Source organism: Aspergillus aculeatinus, assembly GCF_003184765.1.
Source record: "Aspergillus aculeatinus CBS 121060 unplaced genomic scaffold BO66scaffold_49, whole genome shotgun sequence".
In the NCBI taxonomy this organism is placed as follows: domain Eukaryota; kingdom Fungi; phylum Ascomycota; class Eurotiomycetes; order Eurotiales; family Aspergillaceae; genus Aspergillus; species Aspergillus aculeatinus.
Genome location: NW_020291518.1, coordinates 27,858 through 48,910, shown reverse-complemented (window position 1 = coordinate 48,910; position 21,053 = coordinate 27,858). Strand labels below are relative to the sequence as shown.

Sequence of the window (21,053 nt, the reverse complement as noted above, 5' to 3'; positions counted from 1 at the left end):
TAGTCAAGGGTCCAGAGGGAATTTGCGCGGGCGGACAACAGCTGCGTCACTTGCACGTCGGATAGACAGAGGGAAAGTGAACAAGTAGTTGAAGGCAGAAAAGCGAAAAAGCAAACAAAGCCTTCTAGGGCCCATGCGAGGATGTGATGCGGGGAAATAAGGCTAAGGAGAGGAGATACGGGGGGTGATAGTGGTGAGGTGTGATGGGGATTGGGGAGATGGGAGATGGAAATTACAATCGCGAAGGATGGACGAGTGAAAATGAGGGTGTTGGAGGTGTTGGAGGGAAGAGAAAGGCGGAGGGAGAAATCAAATGAGGGGAGTGAAGCGCAGTCCATCTATCAGAAGGAGAGGTCTTTCTGACTGCTGCTGCTGCTGATGTATTGTTGTTGGTTGGTACATCAGCAATTTCGTCGTCATCATCATCTTCTTCCTTCCTTTTTCCTCACTTTCGACTTTCGCTTCCTTCCTTCCACATCTCACATCTCCACCACATTCTCTGTCTTTCTTTCTCCCTTTCTCTCATCCTCTCTTTCATCGAAGAGAAAAGGGGCAGGGAAGCAATGAGGCGAAGAAGTGCGACGCGGCAAGGCACAGGCAGAGCATGGATAATCAACCCCAACCCCAATCAGATGGCGATTGAGCAGCCACTTGATTCATTTGATTCACGAGGCCTGGGAGCCAATGGGAGGATTCTCGGCCTCCTTGTTCTCAGAGGGTGAACCCAAACGGCGCTGCAGTCCGTTGCTGTTGCGCAACCCCGGATCACCCAAGGAATGGTTTTGGTTTCCTGCTCCGATGGGCGAGGGAGGCTTGATCCGGACTGGGGGTAAGGAGGAGGGGCAGGGGCAGTCTATCCAAGGATTTCTCCTGGATGTCTCGATCACGCAGCAAGCCAGTGCAACTTAAAAACGAGAAGCAGAGACAGTCAAATGAATGGGATGGGATGGGGTGGGATGGGGTGAATGGGTGGAAATCAATGAGAGACAACAACAGATTCACTTACCGGCTTCAAGGGTAGAACGAGGCGTCCCGTTCCAACCACAGTCACTTCAAACGGATCAAACGGAGGGCTGATCAATAATGCGGCGGTCACGGCCGATCGTGCGAATCGAAGCAGTCGGTCTCAGCCCTGATCCTGATTCTGAACCCAACAATCTAAGTCATGTACTCCGTATCCATCCTTTCATTCATCGATGATGAGCGAAGATCGAATAATCTTCGGTTGCCCCTTCACCGCCGCCACTTTGTGCCGGGCGGTCGGTATCCTTGGCGTTTGCGGCGGTATTTGCTTACATCCCTTCTTCTCTTCTTCTTCTATACTTCATACTTCCATTGAGCTGGCTTATTGTTGTTCGGTGTGATGGGCAAGAGCAGGAGTATATCGCAGTGTTTCAAGAGCTCGCTTGGCTTGACTTGGAGTGTCTGACATCTGCGGACATGGACAGAGGACTATTCAAGCGTAGGAACTGATCAACCGAAACAGATCCCTCCCAGATATATCCACGCCCATCTCGGCATGCACATGCTAAACCCAAGATGTTTGACGCAAAAGAAATCATTCTCGCTACCTATCTATGTATAGTATGAAACCATGATGGTAACTTCTTACTCTCCAACTGTATAATCATATTCATGGCCCCCAAAGTCACAATATTCAAGTCATGCTTAGCAGCAAACCCAGGCCGAATTCGGGGCAGGGCTGGTCTTATCACGCTCGGTCGATACAGCCGAGGTTTATCTGACTGACTGTCCATCTCCGCCTGCCGGACTCCGCACTTCCTCCTCCTCCTTCCATCTTCACTCCACTCTACTCTCACCTTACAGCTTCCTTGCGTGACGACCATGGCAGACAAGCCAAAGTCCTCAATCCCAGAGTGGCAAAAGTCCAATGCCGGTTCGGAGCGTAGCAGCACTGGCACCACCGCCAACCCAAGCGCAGATGATAACGACACCGAGGAGCGCCCAGCGCTCCTCGACCAAGCCGCCAAGTTCCTCCAGGATGACTCCATTCGCGACGCCCCCATCGAACGCAAGAGAACATTCCTCGAGTCCAAGGGCCTGCGCAACGACGAGATTGACCTGCTCCTAAGCCAGTCCCCAGAGGAGTCCAGCACCTCGGAGGAGCTGAGCAGTAACCCCGAGGTCGCCAACAACCACGAAGCTCCCAGCAGCAGCAGCAGCAGCAGCAGCAGCAGCGCATCTACACCACACTCCTCCCCCTCCTCAACAGCAACAACAGCAACCACCACCTCACCCACCCCACCTCCACCCCGCGACATCCCCCCAATAATCACCTACCCGGAATTCCTGACCACGCCCGCCACGCAACCGCCGCTCATCACCCTACGCAGCACGCTGTACACCCTCTACGGCGCCGCCGGCCTAGCAACGACCTTCTACGCCGCCAGCGAATACCTGGTGAAACCGATGATCGCCCAACTGACCGCGGCGCGCCGCGACCTGGCCGAAACCACGACCACCAACCTGCGCACCCTGAACACGAAACTCGAATCCGTCGTCTCCACCATCCCCCCGCCTCCCAGCAGCACCAACGCCCCCGCCAACCCCGAAGGCGGCGCAGACGACGAAGACACGGAATCCATAACCTCCGACCCAACGGAGCTCTTCCACCGCGACGTCGCCGTGCAGACCAGCCCCAGCCCCAGCCCCAGTCCCAATCCCCAACTCGAACCCACCCAACCCTCCCTGATCACAGCAACCACAAACGAAGACCCCACCCCCCTCGCAAAAGCCCGCACCCACACGGCCAGAATGCACACCCTGACGGCCCACCTCCGCTCCCTGACGGACACCGACCATGCCGCCTCGGAGCTCGACACCGCCCTCCGCGCCAAGCTGAACGACCTCCACCACTACCTGGATACCTACATCTACAGTAAACCCGGGGCGGGGGCCATGTTCAACCCCATGGCCGGGTATGGGGTGTTCAGTACCCCCGGGATGGACGCTACGAATACATCCGGGACTAACGGGAACGCGGGGTTGGGGTTGGGCAAAGGGGAGGAGGATGCCATCGCCAATTTCCGGACGGAGATCCGCGGCGTCAAGGGGGCGTTGTTGAGTGCCAGGAACTTTCCGGCGGGTGGGGGCGGTAGTAGAGGGGCCGGGGCTGCTGGGCGGGCGCTGGGAGGGGGGTCAGCGGGGGTTCCGGGGAGGATTGGGCGGCCTGGGTCGGAGTAGGGTTGGGGGTTTTGTTTCAGGGGTTGAGTGGATATTGAAGGGGGAGGTTTCTTACCTGGTCGATGAGGTTAGAGCAGAAGTTGTACATAGAGAGTTTGATTGATGCCGTTGCGGTTATGTGGTTGTTGATATCATAACAGGTATCATACAATGCCAGCAACTAATCGCCTACACCACTACGCCACTACGTCAAGTGATTATAAAACAAGACATCTACCCTCTTTTACTTCTACTAAGGCCAGATAAACATAATATCAACATTAACAACGGAATAATAAAGAAAAGCGACCCCATTGCCAGCCAAACCCTGCGTCGGCCGGATCCAGAGGTCAAAAGTCCAGTACAGTCAAACAATTATAGAAAACTCTTGCCTTGTACATACAACTCATGATCGTCACATACTCAACCTTCACGGCGTGGCTTTGCTCATGCTGATCAAACGCTTCACTCCAACCTAATGTCTCGATTAGCTTAGTACAAACAAGTTTGGTTACCAAGAAGACTTACCATCCAGTTACCGCACTCGTCCGTCCGGTTGGTCATGATGTTCACGTGGATTGCGCGCGCCGTCTCATAATCACGCGCCTGGATGGCGTGAGCAAGCTGCGCCATGTCCGCAACCGTGTTAGGCTTCAGCAGATCCTCATTGTTGAGATGGTCGAACAAAAGGTTCAGTCGCCGTTCCGCATCATCGACCTGCGCCTTGAACGAAGACGGGGCCCGCGACTTCACTCGCTGCATGTCGGCCGACAGGATCTCGTACACGGGCATGGCATCGGCAGGGATGTGAGAGCGATCACCGGGGGCTGAGACCCATTAGTATTTCGTCCAACCTGAAAGAAACATGATCTACTTACGGTACTTGGGCGCCGCCGGGGCAGGCTTCTTCTGCGAAGAGGCCGTGCTGGGTCGGGATCCCGCGGCCTGGGGTGGGGGAGGCGCATGCTGCTGCATGGGTGGGGCAATGGGCGAAGGCGTGCTGGGGGCGTACTGGTTCGCTAATGATTGCATGGCGGGCTGAGGGGCATACGGCGAGGCGGCGGCCTGCGGAGGGGGAGGAACGGGCGCCCGCGTCTGGAGCTGGGGGCTCGCGGCTTGAGCAGCCGGGCTCGGGGCGTACCGGTTTGTGGGGGGCGGCATCGTAGGAGGTGCGTTGTAAGGCGAAGGTCCCCGAGGGATTGAAGCGGGCACGCCCATGGCCGAGGGGGGAGACTGAGGCAGGGAGGCATAGGGGTTGGCCGCAGGAGGAGGCATCGAGGAAGGCGTGGGAACGGCCGAGGGCGGCGACATCACCCTAGGAGGAGGGGCGCCGCCCTTGGGCGGAGGAGGGACGGAGGGGGTCCGGCCGACAGGTGCTCCAACCGGGGGAGGAGGGCCTTGCGCGAGGGTAGGAGACTGGTTCGGGAACGGAGCGTTGATAGGCGCGGAAGCAGTGGCAGGAGTCGACCGACGGGGCGTAGGTGCTTTAGCGAATCCCTCGGGCAAGTCATTCCATGCAGGCAGGTTGGTGGCCGTGGTGTACGTGGTAATGGTGTTGGCCGGAGAATGGTTGGTCGCGCGGGGAGGCGGGGGCACAGTGCCGCCTAGAGGCTGAGCACCATAGGTAGGGGCCTGTGGCGGTTGATATCCGGCGGGAGTGTAGCCGCTGCCGGCGGTGGAGGGAGCGTACGGATTCGTAGGCTGGGCCGGTGCCGAGGCAGTCGGAGGAGCATAAGGGTTGACAGGAGCAGCAGTCGGGGGAGCATATGGGTTGGCGGCCGCAGCAGTCGGGGGGGCGTACGGATTCGAGGGAGCAGCGGCGGGAGCAGCAGGAGCATAAGGGCTGGGAACTGCAGCAGGCGCCGCAGGCGAGAAGGTTCTTGTGGGCTGGTATCCACCCAAAGCAGGCTGAGGAAGAGGCTTGTTGAGATTGGGCCTGGCTGCTGCGCTGGTCGCAGTCTGCGTCCGTTGAGGAGCGGCTTGTCTCGTTGCCAGGCGGATACGGTTTCTGGCAATCTCGGCCTCAGGGTGCTTCTCGGGCACAAGATCGAGATACTTCTGTGCAACCTGTAGTCGTCCATGGGTAGCAACAACGTCGGCGTACTCGATATACTTGTCGTACAGCGTGCTGAGCTTCCAATCCGACTCCTTGGTACGCTCGGTGTCCTCGAACTTGGTGACCTGGCGGAAAATCGTCACCTTCTCAATCAGGCTCTGCAGAGCACGGACGTGGATCGAGAAAGCAGAATCGTCGGCAGAGGCCTCGATGGCCTTCTGCTCACGCTCCCGCAGCTCCTCAATCCAGATAGCAACAACCTTCTCCAACTTGGAACCGGCCAAGAAACAGAACGAGGCATCCTTACGAAGGGCCTTGTCATCCGAGTTACGGAGCTCCTCCTCCAAGCGATCACCCAGAGCATCGCAGAGATCCGCGAACTCCTTCTCGTCGGCAAAAGTGCAAAGAGCTGCCATAACCTCCTTCCAGTTGGACAAGTCGGCGTTGTAGACAACATCCCAGAGATTCTTGCCCACAATAGATGCGAGCAAACGCACGTAGTTCGGGCTGTTGGTCTGCTTGGAGAAGTAGTGCTCCTGGGCCTTCTCAATGCATTTCTGACCTCCGCAGATGGCAATCATGAACGCGTCCGAGAGACGATCCTCCTTGAGTGCGACATCAAGGGCCTTCTCGAAGTCACCGAGGAGCAACGCTCTGGTAATGCCAGTGTCCGCTTCGGTCTCCTCTCCGTTGAAGATGTGGAAGGGGTTGTTGGTCTTGGCGCCCTTGGAAGCAGCCAGGTCAGACAGGAAGTTATCCGCGTCCGCGCTTGTGTCGAAGACGGATTGCAGACGGCGGTGCTTCTTGGCTCCCGACCCGCGGGATTCCTTGGGCTCCTCGCCGTTGACTTCCTCGTCGTCCTCCTTGTTCAGACCCAGCTTGGCTAAGCCATCAGCAGCCTCGTCAGCCTGATCCGCGAATCCGAGATACTCAACCAGTCCCTTGCGAGGATCGGCCGAGATCAAGGCCTCGATAACCTTCCAGTCGGCCTTCTCCTCTTCACTGGTGGCGTTGGCAGCCCGAGTTTCGCAGATGTTGCGCAGATCACCCTCCTTGAGCGCGTTCTCAAACGTCTCGGTTGACTTTCCAACCGCCTCATCAACCTCGAACGGGGTGATCTTGATTTTTGATGCACGCTGACCCTTCTCAACCAGGTTGACAGAGACGACTCTGCCTCCAAATCCAAAGGTCGCGCCACACGGCCGTTCCAGCCACTTGGGGGCCTTGGGCAGCGAGAAGCTGGAGACCTGGGGCTGAGTCTGGGCCTTGGCGAAGAAGTCCTCGCCATCAAGGGCCTGGTTCTGGTCCGCAATCGCCTGGGCCGTTTCGGTGCTGGTGTTCTGGATGGTCTGGATGGCGATCTTTCCGTCAAACGAAGCGGTGGCGAAGAAGTTGGGGTTGTGAGGGTTCCAGCGCGTCTGGAAAGTCCAGTTTGTGACGACGGGGAACTCTCCGTAGGCGTGACCGGTCTGGGGGTTCCAGCAAAGGGTGCGGTTATCTTTGCCGGACGAGAGGAGCAGATCGGGATCCTGGGCGCACCAGGAGAGCGACAAGACGCCGGATTCGTGGCCCCGGAGGGTTCTTTCCGGGGCGTGAGAGTTACGCAGATCCCAGACACAGATCAAGGGGTCCGACTCGAGCGGCGTGGCCGTGACAAGTTTCGTAGGCTGGTAGTGGTCAGCAAAGCAAGCCCGCAGGCAGCCGCGGTAAGAAACTCACCTTCTCCGGGTCCCAGGCCACAGCACTGACGGCTTTCCGGCCCATGTTGTTCAGCGTCAAGCTCTCCTTCTTGGTCTTGACATCCCACACGGTGACGAAGCCGGCACTGCTGCCGGTGACCAGGATATGCGCGACCTTTTTGTTCCAATCCAAGCACTCGATGTCATCTGCGCGGGCGGCCGTGCCTCCGAGTCTAGAGGGGTTCGCAATGTCGTTCAGGTCGGAAATGTACAGCTAGTGGTAATCATGAGCTCCAACATTCATTGTTCAGACATGTATCAGGGGGCATTGTACCTCGCCCTTGGCACCACCGGTGGCCAGCAAGTTGGAGTGTTTGGGGTTGAACTGGAGAGCCTTGATAGCCCCTGAGTGTTTGTTGGTCCTCGAGATGACGGCATCACTGCCCTGGCGTCAGCCAATTTAACCAAACGACGACAACGCGATTGTAGGGATGACAGCACGAACCTGGATCCACTGAGCAACTTATCGGCATCCCACAGATCCAAAGATCCATTCTCCAAGGCACCCGCGATCACACCCCGGGAGCTGTCCTCGGAATCCGTCCATGCCAGGTCGTTGAAGCTATTCGAGTAGTAGAGTTAGTGTTTGCCTATATTCCCAGAGCATTGGAAAGCTACAAAGCGCACCCCGAGTCAGTGTCAATCTTCGCTACCGGCTGCAGCTCGCCGCTGGCCTCGTGGCGGCTCAGGTTGAGATCCCAGAGCTCCAGACACGTTTGATTGGAGAAGTCGACATCCACGGCGCCGGCGCGAGTACCCGTAGCAATCAATGGCGAAGCAGCTCCAGGAGACCAGGCAAAGGTGGCCGTCCGGGGAATTTCCCTCAGACGAACCATGGTGAAGGTGGAAAGGAGTGGCAGGGAAAGATGGAATTATAGATTAGAAGGCGACGGAGCTGGCTATTGCGGGGGGTGGGATTGTTGTTCTGGCCAGCAAATGAATGAATTGGATGCGGGGGGGGGAAGAACTGAAAGAGAAATGGTGGGGGTAGTGAGAATCCGAGTACCCAAAGTCGTATAGGTAGGAGTAAGAGAAAGAAAAAACTGAAATGGAAGAAAACCTCCCCTCTCTGACACAAGACACAAGAAGACAGGAGAAACCGAGGGGTGCAGGTTGCAGGTGAGAGTTGCCAAGTCGACTGGCGATTCGAGGCGTGACGGCAATCAACCAAGTGTCCTCCTCGGGGGGGCCGCTGCGACCGACCGACCGACCGACCCGCTTAACCACTTTGGACACTGCCCGGCATACCACGTGATTGATATCAGCCTCTCGCTCTGTCTCTGCCTCTCCGCGAAAGTCTGCGCCCACTCCGAAGATCGACCGGGCAAGGAAGCTGGACAACCAAGCTTGAATATCATTCTATCAGCTGGGCCCGTGCCCCCTAGAGCTCCCGTTTCAAGCAATCTGTGGTCTATCCAGCGAGCACGGCTATTCACATTCAAAATTACCATCCTTACCGCCCCGCAAAGCCTCAACCATGAGTGAAAAGGCTCGTTTGAAGTGTACCATCTATGTGGGGGGTCTGGACCAGGCTGTGACGATGCACACGCTGGCGGAGGCATTTGTCCCCTTTGGCGAGGTCGTGGACATCACCCTGCCGAAACCCGACCTGCCCAACTCGAACGAATCCCACCGCGGCTTTGGATATGTGGAGTTCGACCTGCCCGAGGATGCGAAAGAGGCTATCGACAACATGGATGGCAGCGAGCTTTACGGACGTACAATCAAGGTCGCCGCCGCGAAACCGCAAAGGGAAAGCAATGAGGGGCTGGGCAGCAAGACAGCTATCTGGGAACAGGTACGCGGCCAAATGGGTATCTCATTCCACGAATCTACGAGCTAATCGCGTTCCACTATAGGAGGGATACTTGGCCAAATACGCAGTCAGCGAGGAAGATAGATTGGCCACAGAGCAGGCTCAAGCAGGCGCTAAAGCAGAGACTGAAGACCCGATGCAAGGACTGGTAGAGATGGACGTTGCCGGCCCAAAGCCTGAATGAAATGCCCGGGACATCTTCTACACGCCACGCGGAGTGCATTGGCAGGGACACTACAGAAAAAAAAGGCCAGCCGTAACACTGCACGAGCACTGCATCAGAACCCTTCGATTTAAAGCCGTACTATATACACGCGCTGCAACCCTGAGCTTGAGATATGCCGAGCTTTTTTTTCGTCGGCATCCGCCGCGACACCATGCAATCTCCCTCTACCTCCCGTGGATAGTACAGATCGCCCTCAAAACAAAACAAGGAATCGCCCATTGCAATTTGGAATCAAAGTGTGATGGTACATTCTCTAGTGCTCACGGGACTCGGGGCTGTTGCGGTACAGACGGAGGGTCTTGTCGGTCATGAGCTTCTTGGAGCTGGAGTAGATGGCAGCACCGACAGCGACGCTGCGAGGAGAAGCGTTAGCGATGGCATGTTCTGTGAGGGGAGCAAGGGAGTTGGTGAGGAGGGGTCAGAAGAAGGAAATAGATCATGTTCGACCCGTGTGATGTAACAAGTCAATTGAACCAGGAACTAAGCACATACCCCAAGACAACACCTGTAAAGTGACAGACATGATGATTAGCCTATCTGTAGACACCGTCGGATCATTCTGGCGCACGGGAAATACATACCAAGAGGGATCAACTCCGGGGGGATGCGCTTGAGGGTGCGCAGACGCTGGGAGATGGTGTGGGCTAGAGCTCTGTGTTAGTCCAATTGCGACTTCCAGAAATACACTGTTGCAAGCTTCTAGTCGGCAAGGGCGCATTGAGGGAAAGCTTCATACCGCTGTGGTTTTCCTTCTGCAACGTTCGTTAGCCATCATGCAACTGCCAAGCCCAATTTTTCCCGGCTCACATTCACGAGAGGGGGGAAAGGAAGGGAGAGAAGAAACTAACAGGAGCAGGAAAAGCGAAAGGCCGGGTGGCCTGCATGCGCATGATAGTGGTGGGATACATGGCGATTGTTTGTGGGGGGTGAAAGACCTGGCTGGAGGTGGGTTGGATGGGGGGATGGGGAGAGGAGATGGGATGGGAGGCTTCGGATGTGGTGACGGAAGTTGAGCTCATTCGGGCCTTGTGGCTTGGCTGTGGTGTGGAATTGGATCACGAGTTCAGGTTTCCAAGTGCGAGCCTGGATGACTCAGGCAGAAACTTGTTGGAACCTGAACCACCTCAAGATGACGGATCGGGGTGTTTAGGAAAGGTAGGCGCATGAGTGGCTCGCTACAGTAGGCGGTCAAGGTTGAACTTGGGGCCCGGCTGTACTGCTTCACGGGATCATTCCACTCCACCAGCGCGCAAACCTCACCCCCATCTTTCTTTCTCCAAGCCCTCTCTCTCTCTCTTGCTTCCCTCCTCTTCCCCCTCCCCCCTCTCCACCACCCACCCCTTTTCCTCTTCCCCAATTTTAGATCCATTTCCAGGCTCTGTCCTTAGAACTGCCACAATGGGTGCCATTCCTGAAGCCGATCCCGATGAGCCCCAGGAGACCAAGCCCTTCAAGTTCGTGACAGGTGAGCTTTCCCAAACCCGGATAATCCGACTTGTCTCCCGCATCCCCAATTGAGGTCAATTGCTAACTAGTATACAGCCGGTACGTTTCTCTCCAGGTTCTTCGTTGATCCGGTCGCTTATCGATGAACGAATACGGCGGGTTCTTCATCAATCGTGGTGGGAAAGCTGACTGACCAACGTCTTGATGTAACGATATACAGGCTATGACGCCCGCTTCCCCCAGCAGAACCAGTACGTGATCAGCCAATATCCTTAGACTCACCTCCACCTTTCGTCAAGCTTCATCCTAATGCAATTGGATAGGACCAAGCACTGCTGGCAGAACTACGTCGACTACTACAAGTGTGTCAACGCCAAGGGCGAGGACTTCCGCCCATGCCGCCAGGTATATCAACCCCGTCGACATCCCCCTCGGCTACCAAACCCGCAACTGTCTACCAGCACCACCAACACCCCCATCACAGCGAACCTATCACAACAACAGCACTAATCATCTTGACTACCAGTTCTACCACGCTTTCCGCTCCCTCTGCCCCAAGGCCTGGACTGACCGGTGGGATACCCAGCGCGGTACGTACTCATCCCCCATCTCTGCACCTTTAATCTCCAACAGCAAGTAACTAACTTCCCCGACCAGAGGCTGGAAACTTCCCCGCTCGCCTGGAGTAGAATGCTAGAAAGCTAAACAAATCCATGTTAAAGTTCTTTATGTGCTTTTGTTTTATTTTGGTCAAACAAATGTACTCTACTACCCTGATTCGGAGCCCAACCCCTCCCGAATTGAACAAACCAAGCGGGAAATGTTTTTTTTCTTTTTCTTCCTTGCCTTCTCGTTGATCCAGAGCCTTTCACTTTCCTCGCATCTTCTCTAGGATAAATCAGAGGGGAAAGCTGTATGGACATAGAAAGGACGCGTAGTGTGCAAACCCGAGAAGATGTGAACGAGTTCCGCACCTGTATATGGATCTAATCAATCAGCACATGTGCCTCTCATATCTGCCGATAGAAGTAGCATGATCAAAATGACGATCTCACCCACGGGACTCGGTACCCAGTCGCCCGTGGCCGATATCAGATCCGGCGGACATCATACGATTCGATCTCCCCTCCAGCCTCGCGAGTCAATCGCTTCGCATACTGTACATTACATCTTATACTCCAATAGAGTGCTTTGTCACATGCTCTTCAGTATGTTCTCACCCAGAGATTTCCTCCCTAGTGAAACGACATCCTGCAACAGGATTGACCCCGAGCACCTACTGGAGTTAGCTTTCCGGGCTAGTAAGCTACAATGCCTCATGTTATTCCAGCAAGAGTCGAGGCTGAATACAAAGCTATCTCCATGAATGCAGACCTGTTAAGTTCTACACCCCCAGAATTAACTGCAATCCACAACTTGCAATCTGAGTCTATATGTGTCTATTGTAGATTTCATGTCTAGTCTATCTATTCTCAAATGACGAATGCCACACTCTCACTCACTCACTCACTCACTCACACAATCCAACCAAGCAGTATACAGACCCCCCCTCCCTCCCGCATGCTTCTGGCCTCATCTCCATCTGATCGGGGGGTGGAAGTGAGGAAGCGATAGATGTGAAGGGAGAGTTACTCACAGCCACCCCACCGAGGAAGGTGTTGTCTCCCTCCACTCGGCCATCTGCAAGCACAAGTCCAGCACCAAAGAAAGAGAGAGAGAAAACGATATTATGTACAAGCGATATGCCCGCAGGAGAGATGAGCACAAGAATAAAAAACTTTTAGCCACCCAAAAAAATCACAATGCTTCGCCAAAACCCCAACATTGAACAAGATGAAGAAGGATACTATGCTAGAAAGATATCCTAGCAGAGAATGTATCGTGGATATCAAAGCGGTGTATGGACAGGTTCCCAGACATAACAGGGAAAAAGAGAAGACGACAACCAACAAGAAAAAAGAGGAAGTGGAAATCACCGCTTCTCCTCGGATTCGATCCCCTTCACCCACCGGTAGAGCTTCTTGTGCTCCTCCAGGAAGATGAAGGTGGCGATCGTGTGCGGACCCAGCCGGATGAAGCTGGGCACCCAGCCGCGGAAGGCCCAGGCGTAGCCCTCCTTGCGGGTGATCTCGCGCAGCAGGGCGGGGATGCTCTGGCCGTGGCCGTGGCTGGCGGTCATGACGCGGGTCTTGATCACGTCGACGGGGCTGCAGACGGTGGTGGCGACGAAGCCGGCCATGAACGAGGCGGCGAAGTGCGTGCCCAGGTTGTCCGACATGCCGATGCGCTCGATGCACAGCTTCTTGAAGGTGTCGTACGAGGCCAGCTGCGAGGCGGTCATCAGCACCGCGCGCGTCGAGTTCGGCCACACCCCGCGGAACAGGCTGGCGGCGCCCTCGGTGCGCGTCATCTCCACCAGCCCGTGGAAGGCGTGGCGGTAGTTGCGGCGTTGCGCCGGCGGCAGCGCCGCGTCCGACTGCATGCGCACGTTCAGCACGTCCGCCGGGTTGCCGGTCCAGCCGCCGATGAAGCCCGAGGCGCACGCGATCCCGATCAGCGTGAAGAAACTGGGCGTCGACCCGGGCGTCGTGAAATAGTTCTTGAGTTCCTCGTAGATGCCGAACCGCGTCGTCGAGTAGGTCACCTGGCGCAGAAGCGCGGCCGATAACTATAACGCCCCCCCGGAAATCAGCCAATTTGTCCCCGACAACCCTTTTTCCAGGCTACCAGAAGCCATGGCCAGAGGAAAAGAAAAACGTACCCCGCTATACAAGCCCCGAACACCATCGGTCTTAATCACATGTCCAAACGTTCCCACCATGGACGTGGGCGCCCCAGGCCCGCGAGTTTGCAATCGAACCTAACAAAGTTTCCGAAATTTTTTGTTAGTACACCGGGAATACCTCAATTGAGTGTTGGCGATAACACAGCCGGAAACAGCAAACGAAACACATAAGCCAGGCAAAAGTGAAAAAAAAATAATGGAGGGCAAATTTTACCTTGACTATAAGTCACCACCAAAAAAAAGTCAGTCACCCAGCGTCATCATCCATAGAATTCAACACCGCCACCAGAGCGCCAAAAGAAAAAAACTTACCAAGGTCCAAAGGGTGTGTGACGGCCGCCGCAAAGCAAGAGGCCGAACCACCAAACCAAAAAGGATAATGGATCTTCTTTGCAGGCACCGGAGCGGCAGCCGCTTGAGGAGGCTGTTGGGGGGAAGCCTCCAGCTTCGCACTGCTGACCATCGTGGACATTCCGCGAGGGCGATATGAAAGAAAAGAAAAAGAAAAAGAGAGGGGAGATTTTGGGAGAGTAGTTAGTCAAAGGAAGGAGGAAGGAGAAACTGGAGAAACTGGAGAAACTGGAGAGAGGTTCTGCTGCTGCTGCTTCTTCCTCTTCTTAATAATAATACCAGGAGTAATCCGGTACAGAGACAATACGAGAAGAGATTCGGGCTTCAGATCAACTCTCCGAATTCCAGGGTTGTTCGGCTGCACTAACCGATCTCGGCCGTGGCACACCAATCATGTTCTCGGTTTAGACGTCGGTCCAGCGGGCCACTAGGCGGTAAGGCCGGCCCTCGGTGTTCTCTCGCCCACAGCAATACAACAATACACTGAGAGTACAGAGGACTATGGAGCAGAAGAGGAGATGACGGGCTGGAATGACAGGATATCACCGAGAAAGACGGAGGCTGAACACATTGCCCAGACTGTTCATGTTGCATGTTGTAAGAAACAAAAAGGCAAACCGAGCCAGCAACCAATTCCCTCACGAATGCAGCCATCCCCTTCCATGTCTCTACCCGGCTGTGCTGTACTGCGCCGTACTGTGCTGCAATCGATCTGCTACGTCACAATGCATGCCTCCCCTGCCCGATCCAACCACTAAGCAGCAGCAAAAACACCAAACAAATGTAGTTGGGTGCTATCATGGGATCCTTAGCCGGGAACTAGAAGTCTATTCATGAGGAAAGAGGTCATATCTTTTGTTGTTTTACAAGCCAAGATCTTACACACTATCATACAGACACGCATCTGTTGCCTTGCCGTCATCAGGCATCCAACCTATACACATTACGGAGAAAACACCCCCTATCCTGGTAAATCGAACGACGACTACCGCAGCTCAACCCCCAGCTGACCAACGAGCTCTTGGCGCAATTTATCGTGTAGATCATTGGTCTCTGCGTTGGTGAGCGTGCGCTCCAGACTCCGGTAGTTGATGCGGTAGCACATGCTCTTGCGCTTGGTCTTGGGGTGCGTGAACTCGTCCACCAGACGCACATCCTCCACCAGATCGCCCGCAACCCCACGAACCAACTCCATGATATCATTCTCGTGCACGGGCACGGCGCCGCCCGCCGCACTGCCGCCACTGGCCGCCCCGGGGGGCAACCAAAAGGCCACATCCTTGTAGCAGGCGGGGTACTTGGAGAAGGGCTTGAAGCGGGTGATCTGGCCGGCCTTGAACTGCGACAAGAAGCGCTTGTCCCGCGACCAGAAGAGCCGGATGTCAGGGATATTGAACAGGAGCATGGCGATGCGCTCCAGGCCGATCCCGAACGCCCATCCCATGCGGTCCGGCACGTCCGAATTGTTTAGCAGCTCCTGCTTGATGACCCCGCAGCCCAGCACCTCCAGCCAGTCCCCCTGCCAGAACACCTCCAGCTCCCAGGAGGGGCTCGTGAAGGGGAAGTAGGCCTCGACCCAGCGGACCTTCAGGGGCTCGGTTTCCTCCTCCGCGCCCGCCGCTGCCTTGCTCGCCTCCGTGAAGATCTTGATGACCATGCGCTCCAGCGACCGCTTGAGGTGCGCGGCGACCTGCTCGACCTCCTCGACACTGTGGAACTCGGCCTGCAGCGGGTTGCGCTGCGGGTGCACGGTGGGGTTGGGGTCCTCGACGACGACGTCGTGGGCCGGGATGCGCTCGACGTCCGCGCGGATCCGCGCCGCCGTCGCGCCGGCATGCCGCAGCGGCTCCTGCTCGGGCCGCTTCCACAGCATCGCCCCCTCCATCTGGTGGAAGACCGGGTAGTGGCTGCGGTCGATGGCATCCCTCCGGTACACGTCCGCGACCACGGTGTAGCCCACCTCCTCCGGGCGGGTGTGCTCGTTGCGGCTGATCTGCTGGAAGTACGCCTGCTGGTGGGCGCTCGTGTGCGTGCGGAGCACCAGCTTCTCGCTGAGGTAGTAGGTGTCGGTGCGGCTGCGGCCCGGGTGGTCCGCGGGGAACCCCAGCACATCGAAATTCTCGGCCGTCGTCACGACGGGGTTCTCCTCGGTGTAGTTGCCGTACGTCGGCCGCGGGAACTGGCTCTCGATCAGCTGCCGCGTGATGGCCAGCGGGTGGTTCTCGTCCAGGTATAGCCGGCGGCCGACGTGCGAGAGGATGGTATCGGTGACGTTGGTCCATTCGTCGCGCTCGTACGATTGCGCCTCGGCTGCCACGGGCTGCGCTGCAGAGCCACCGGCGATGGAGCCCTTAGTGACATCGGTGGGTTTCTCGTTCGTCCGGCGAACGGCTGTGAAGCTCCATTCGCGGCGCGGGATGGCTGACGGCGCCGGGAGGTGCGAGAGCGGGATCCGTAGGTTCCTCCCAGAAGAATGATTGATGGCCCACCTGCTGCTGCTGGCGCGCAGAGCCCGGCCAGTGGCGAGTAAACGCATCTCTATAGTAGATGCAACGGGGCTGCACCGGAAACTGAGCCAGTGCGTCGTTGTCGCCGGTTTAGTGTTTCTCTCGCTGCGTTTTAGATCGTAGTGTACAAAACATGCCGGGGCGGGAGAACCACGGCCCGAGCGGATTCCCCCAAAATCATCCGGTTGTTTTACGGGTTCAGTGAAACTCAATTGACTGATCATCATCATAGCTCAATTCGATTTATTGCAAACCATGGGATGAAAAGCAGTCTGAGCATGAAATACGAAGCGTCGTTTCTGCAATACAACCCAGCCGTGCCAGGTCTTCTACAATGATATTATCAGCTACGCATTTCCGAAGAATCAACATGCCTGTCATAACGTCTTTGGTCTATTCGGCCAAAAGACTGTCTATTAGACTTCATAAGTACCCTGCATTGCCTTGACGGCAAGAGGGCGATGCAAAAAGTCATAACATGATCAGATGCCCTGCAGGCATAACCCACACCCGTTTCAATGTCAGTCCCAGCGTGATAATATCACTTTTCCAGAGAAAAGAAGAAACAAAGACACCGACCATTGCGTGTAATATACATAATAGGGAGGAGAGAGTCAAGAAAGAACGCCAATCCAAAAGAAATCAGATCATTGACAAATGCACCGGGAGAAAGCTCATGCGACACCAGTCGCAAAGTAAACGGTGTATCATACACATGCGTTCGTAGACAGAAAAAAAGCGACAATCGCCGGATCATGTTTTTCCCGGCGGCATGCTCGGTTGGATAAACCATCGCGTAAGATTTAGGGTGAAACATCCCATCGCGGCGGAAAGAGATGTGGTATATTGTACAGATTGAATGGGGGAGGAGTGGTTGGAAATTGCGATGGTATTCGGAGGATCATGGGTAGGTTTAGTTGTTCTTGACAACACCGACCTTAGCAGCCTGTAGAAGAAAATACATTAGCATCCCTGTTTGAGATAAATCCTTGCTGGAGATCACATACTCTAAGGACACGGCCATTCAGACGGAAACCCTTGCTCTGAACAAACATGATCTCGCCGTCCTCTCTGCCCTCGGCCTTGGTCATGAAGACGGCCTCGTGGACGTTGGGGTCGAACTTCTGGGCCGCCCCGTCCTCAGCGGGAGCGCTGGGGTCGAACTGCTCGAGACCGTGCTTCTTCAAGGTGCCCATCAAGACGTTCTGAGTCATCTTCAAGCCTGAAACAAGGTCCAACAGGTCCTTGTTGGCCTCGGTGGGGGCGGCCTCAAGCTTCTCCTTGGGGACAGCCAGCATAGCACGGTCGAAGTTATCGATACTCTCGAGAAGGTCCTGAGCGAAGCGCTGGATGGCGAAGTTGCGAGAGTTGTCCATGTCCCGCTTGGTGCGCTCCTGGAGGTTGATGAAGTCGGCCTTGGAACGAAGGTATTGGTCCTGTGAGGTATTAGACCAGGTGTTCTCGGCATGTCAAAGCTCTTCGGTGTAACGAGATATCCATTGTAACTCATGATATCCGCCCGGCAGCATAGGTGGCAATTACCTTCAGACCAACAATCTCCTTCTTCTTCTCCTCAAGCTCTTTGCGGCAAGCATCCTCGCCCTCCTGCGACTCCGCGGCACCGTTCTGCTCGCCGTTCTCGGCCTTGTTCTCCGTCGAATAGAGGCGGGCGGCAGACTGGGGGATCAAGGGACGAGCGAACTGAGGAAGCTGGGGCTGTTGCGCGGTGCGGCGGACAGCTGAGGTAGCTGGTGTCGAGCGGACGGAAAGCAGGGACCGCTGGGCCTGTCTGAGGAAGGTTCTTTGGAACATGTTGAGCAAAGGGATATGACAAATGAATGCTTCGGTGGATGGAAAGAATGGAAGCTGGAGCTCAAGCAAAATGGAGGTGGTTAAGTATGAACGAGATCGGCGATAGTGATCGAAAAAGCAGAAGTTTCGCCCGTGCCGGCGTCACCTGACTGTCTTGAGCAGCGATATCCGGATCAACATGCGGGCCGACAATCGGCTCCCATCGGTTATTTGGTGATCGATCTATAGGAGGGCGAGGAGGGCGCGGAGGGCGCGGAGGTATTCATCACTACCCGTGACGCTGACTACTTGCTACTACTACCTAGTAGGTAGTGAATCTCCTACCTAGCTGGAGGCCATTCGATTACTTTCGCCGGTGCAGTACATAATTATATTGTCATACTTTTCCGATGCGTCCAATCGTCGTGACTCGGAAAAAGAGACCTCCAGTGACGTAAGGTTTTGGCTTGAAGCATAATTGAATTCGTCGAGGCACTCTGCTTCTATTGATTGCCTGCCGAGTGTTGCCCGTGGCCACGATGATGGATATGACAATCACTACCTTGTTTTAGCGGCAAGCAAGCTATCAGTTGACCGAGGATTGCCTGAGTCAATTTAGTTCGAATGGTTTAGATGCAGAGACAAGTGGGCGGCGTGAAACTTCGATTCCTCAAAAGAGCTGGGTGCTGCTTGTTGTTTGCCCCCTCCTCCCCGCCAGCAGCAAGTTATTCCTGACCCGGTGGTACAGTCCCCCGGTATATAGTTCCGGGTCGAACCCACCCAAGTAGCTGTCAAAAGGTTCGTCTTTCATTTCTCCGTGACTGCAATTGTCGTTCCCATCTCAAGCGTTCCTCCACAATGCCCTTAGAACTGGACCCCGCATTTGCCGAGGCTGCCGACCCTCTCCTGCAGATATTGGCCGCCAGCCCAAAGCACGAATTGCATGATATCCACGCTCGCCGGATAGGTATCACCGCCCTGTATGATTCCGTGTTCGCGGTATTGCCCTATGCTCGGGGTGTAGAACGGACGGTTCATCAAGTCCGGTCCCATGACGGATGGACCATTTCCGTCAAACGCTACTATAAGAAGAACAATTCGTCTCCTGCTTCTTCTGGACGTGGCCCCGCAATCTTCCACGTGCATGGAGGGGGTATGATTCAGGGCACGGTTGATCTCTTCGACAAGGCGCTCGCCCTGCAAGTCGAGAAGAGCAACATTCCGATCTTCTCGGTAGATTATCGGCTGGCACCCGAGTGTCCGCATCCAACACCACTTGAGGACTGCTATGCTGGGCTAGCGTGGCTCCATCGGCAGGGAGCCCAATTCAGGGTAGACAACAACCGCATTTGTCTCATGGGGGAGAGCGCCGGGGGAGGCCTTGTTGCGGGCATTGCCATGCTGGCTCGGGATCGGGGCTTATCCCCGCCTCTAGCGAAGCAGGCTCTCTTTTACCCCATGTTAGATGACAAGAATACTGTCCCGAATCCTGCACTGGAGCCTTTCACCACGTGGACTTACGATGACAATCTCACTGGCTGGACTGCCCTGTTGGGACAAGATATCGGGACGGACAATGTCTCGCCATACGCTGCGCCTGCCCGAGCCACCAACCTGGAAGGCTTGCCGCCAACGTACATCGACGTAGGCGCGCTGGACATCTTTCGTGACGAAGCTATCGCCTTCGCGGCGAAGATCGCAGCTGCCAATATCGATTTGGAATTGCATGTGTACCCGGGCCTGCCTCATATTTTCGAGATCTATGCCCCAGACTGTGAACCCTCTCAGAGGGCCGTCGAAAATCGATTCAAGTTCATTACCAGCCTATAATTCGGCATACAGGGGCTTTGGTGGCATGTTTTATGTCACTGAGAACCGAGTCGCTTGACCAGACCGATCAGAATAGATGGCGACTATGGCGTGTGTTGTGGGTATGATCAATTGAGCGATGTGGAACTGACTAGAATGGTGTTTGGGTTGGCTGTTCAGAGAGTGCGTCATTCGGAAGAGCGGAGTGGCTGAGGGCCAGATGCAATACAAGATGGTCAGAGCTTCCGGCTAAGCCATGAGGGTGTATGTACTGGATATCAGTCCAACACGGCTACTGTAGGCAGAACAAGATTGTACGTATGTGCTAGGACAAATGATGAGGTCACTCGAGCGACTGATGTCAGTTGTAGAAGTAAGTGCACCCGATGGTATAAGCCTTGTGCAGGCGACGCAGGTAGACGCATAGTTTGCGAGGCACTGTCATCAGCCCCCATGTTGGTCATGATCTCCAGTGTCACAAAGTGTAGATAAGGTTGGTTAGACTGTAGTTCAGTACGGCCTAAAATGTAGAGGCTCTGCTAGTTAATGGTGACATTAGGCGTGACTGGTGAGGCTTGGAATGCGGCAGCATGCATGCATGCATGAACAATCCCAAGAGCGGGAGACACTCTTTGTCACCACGGAGCCAAGCTCGAAATCTTGCCTGCCTGGAGGACTTGGACACTGCAGTGATAATATCGACTGCTTGTGGAGTGGTCCTAGGGGGCGGAGCATCAGCCGCTGCGGATGGCAGGCTGCTTGCTGGTTCTGGAGTATGTGGAGAAGGCGACCATCCCGTGGAACGCTGTCTGTCCCCATTCAGATTGCATTGTGATATCTGTAAAGCAGAAAGTAGAGCTCATATTGACAGCATGTGACAGTCAATTAGACTGCCCCGACTTATCGTACATGATCGTATCGTTATCCAGTGATACGTTCTCTGCCCGATCTCCGGGATTGATTGCAGGATTCAGTCCAGGATTCACCTCCAGGATGATCTGCAGCAAGGAGAACACATATGCAACATCGTCATCACAGCAAATGATGCTCTGATGGGAGGAATCAAAGGTGGCAACCAGAAGCGGTGCCAGTCTCGTCTCCTCTTCAGCCACACGGGTTCGGCGAGACCGTGGCGAGGATTGAAAATGCATGCGGAGCCGATCGCCAGGAACAGATCCAGATCCAGAAGGGCCGTCCGAGAAGAGTTACTGTAGTTGTGCACATGTCGTGTAAGTTAGACTGACTAGACTAGAGTTAGAATAGGAGAGTCGCAATCCAAGCAGGCAGTGCAAGTTGCGAGGGGAGTTGCGGGCATCTCCACTCTCCGTTCTTTGCGTGTGTTGC

At 55.4% G+C, this 21,053-nt stretch overlaps 10 protein-coding genes across 10 annotated transcripts; 4 read left to right on the top strand and 6 right to left on the bottom strand.

Moving 5' to 3' along the window:
* Positions 1 to 1,539: 1,539 nt before the first annotated feature.
* BO66DRAFT_422722 (peroxisomal membrane protein PEX14) lies at positions 1,540 to 3,204 on the top strand (the record flags this gene model as incomplete). The annotated part of the gene is made up of 2 exons (XM_025650070.1): positions 1,540 to 1,579; positions 1,853 to 3,204. 2 exons carry the CDS (start codon positions 1,540 to 1,542, stop codon positions 3,202 to 3,204), a joined length of 1,392 nt encoding a protein of 463 aa, XP_025500378.1.
* A 201-nt stretch (positions 3,205 to 3,405) lies between these two features.
* sec31 (putative protein transport protein (SEC31)) lies at positions 3,406 to 8,058 on the bottom strand. Its single transcript, XM_025644886.1, has 7 exons — positions 7,606 to 8,058; positions 7,424 to 7,540; positions 7,253 to 7,358; positions 6,959 to 7,192; positions 4,062 to 6,906; positions 3,712 to 4,010; positions 3,406 to 3,658 (listed from the first exon to the last, which is right to left on the bottom strand). The coding sequence occupies exons 1-7, from the start codon at positions 7,812 to 7,814 to the stop codon at positions 3,614 to 3,616; spliced, it is 3,855 nt and encodes a 1,284-aa protein (XP_025500377.1). The 5' UTR covers positions 7,815 to 8,058; the 3' UTR covers positions 3,406 to 3,613.
* Positions 8,059 to 8,285: 227 nt separating this feature from the next.
* BO66DRAFT_474090 (RNA-binding protein) lies at positions 8,286 to 9,285 on the top strand. Its single transcript, XM_025653111.1, has 2 exons — positions 8,286 to 8,776; positions 8,838 to 9,285. Exons 1-2 carry the CDS (start codon positions 8,456 to 8,458, stop codon positions 8,976 to 8,978), a joined length of 462 nt encoding a protein of 153 aa, XP_025500376.1. The 5' UTR covers positions 8,286 to 8,455; the 3' UTR covers positions 8,979 to 9,285.
* Positions 9,274 to 9,928, bottom strand: BO66DRAFT_414207 (uncharacterized protein; the record flags this gene model as incomplete). The annotated part of the gene is made up of 4 exons (XM_025649457.1): positions 9,274 to 9,373; positions 9,598 to 9,664; positions 9,757 to 9,772; positions 9,869 to 9,928. The coding sequence occupies 4 exons, from the start codon at positions 9,926 to 9,928 to the stop codon at positions 9,274 to 9,276; spliced, it is 243 nt and encodes an 80-aa protein (XP_025500375.1).
* A 30-nt stretch (positions 9,929 to 9,958) lies between these two features.
* BO66DRAFT_172018 (uncharacterized protein) lies at positions 9,959 to 10,691 on the bottom strand. The gene is made up of 2 exons (XM_025642303.1): positions 10,619 to 10,691; positions 9,959 to 10,485 (listed from the first exon to the last, which is right to left on the bottom strand). The coding sequence occupies exon 2, from the start codon at positions 10,387 to 10,389 to the stop codon at positions 10,084 to 10,086; it is 306 nt and encodes a 101-aa protein (XP_025500374.1). The 5' UTR covers positions 10,390 to 10,485; positions 10,619 to 10,691; the 3' UTR covers positions 9,959 to 10,083.
* On the top strand, positions 10,261 to 11,327 carry BO66DRAFT_171572 (cytochrome c oxidase subunit VIb). The gene is made up of 6 exons (XM_025642302.1): positions 10,261 to 10,485; positions 10,563 to 10,565; positions 10,687 to 10,717; positions 10,790 to 10,871; positions 10,951 to 11,056; positions 11,124 to 11,327. The coding sequence occupies exons 1-6, from the start codon at positions 10,419 to 10,421 to the stop codon at positions 11,153 to 11,155; spliced, it is 321 nt and encodes a 106-aa protein (XP_025500373.1). The 5' UTR covers positions 10,261 to 10,418; the 3' UTR covers positions 11,156 to 11,327.
* A 1,111-nt stretch (positions 11,328 to 12,438) lies between these two features.
* Positions 12,439 to 13,714, bottom strand: BO66DRAFT_404557 (putative mitochondrial dicarboxylate carrier; the record flags this gene model as incomplete). The annotated part of the gene is made up of 4 exons (XM_025648939.1): positions 12,439 to 13,134; positions 13,228 to 13,326; positions 13,466 to 13,470; positions 13,564 to 13,714. The coding sequence occupies 4 exons, from the start codon at positions 13,712 to 13,714 to the stop codon at positions 12,439 to 12,441; spliced, it is 951 nt and encodes a 316-aa protein (XP_025500372.1).
* Positions 13,715 to 14,472: 758 nt separating this feature from the next.
* BO66DRAFT_394475 (phenylalanine--tRNA ligase) lies at positions 14,473 to 16,226 on the bottom strand. Its single transcript, XM_025647998.1, has one exon. It carries the CDS (start codon positions 16,136 to 16,138, stop codon positions 14,588 to 14,590), a length of 1,551 nt encoding a protein of 516 aa, XP_025500371.1. The 5' UTR covers positions 16,139 to 16,226; the 3' UTR covers positions 14,473 to 14,587.
* Positions 16,227 to 17,022: 796 nt separating this feature from the next.
* Positions 17,023 to 17,921, bottom strand: grpE (mitochondrial nucleotide exchange factor MGE1; the record flags this gene model as incomplete). Its single annotated transcript, XM_025651374.1, has 3 exons — positions 17,023 to 17,055; positions 17,117 to 17,545; positions 17,652 to 17,921. The coding sequence occupies 3 exons, from the start codon at positions 17,919 to 17,921 to the stop codon at positions 17,023 to 17,025; spliced, it is 732 nt and encodes a 243-aa protein (XP_025500370.1).
* An 800-nt stretch (positions 17,922 to 18,721) lies between these two features.
* BO66DRAFT_394472 (alpha/beta hydrolase) lies at positions 18,722 to 20,041 on the top strand. Its single transcript, XM_025647997.1, has one exon. The coding sequence runs from the start codon at positions 18,759 to 18,761 to the stop codon at positions 19,728 to 19,730; it is 972 nt and encodes a 323-aa protein (XP_025500369.1). The 5' UTR covers positions 18,722 to 18,758; the 3' UTR covers positions 19,731 to 20,041.
* The last annotated feature ends 1,012 nt before the right edge of the window (positions 20,042 to 21,053 follow it).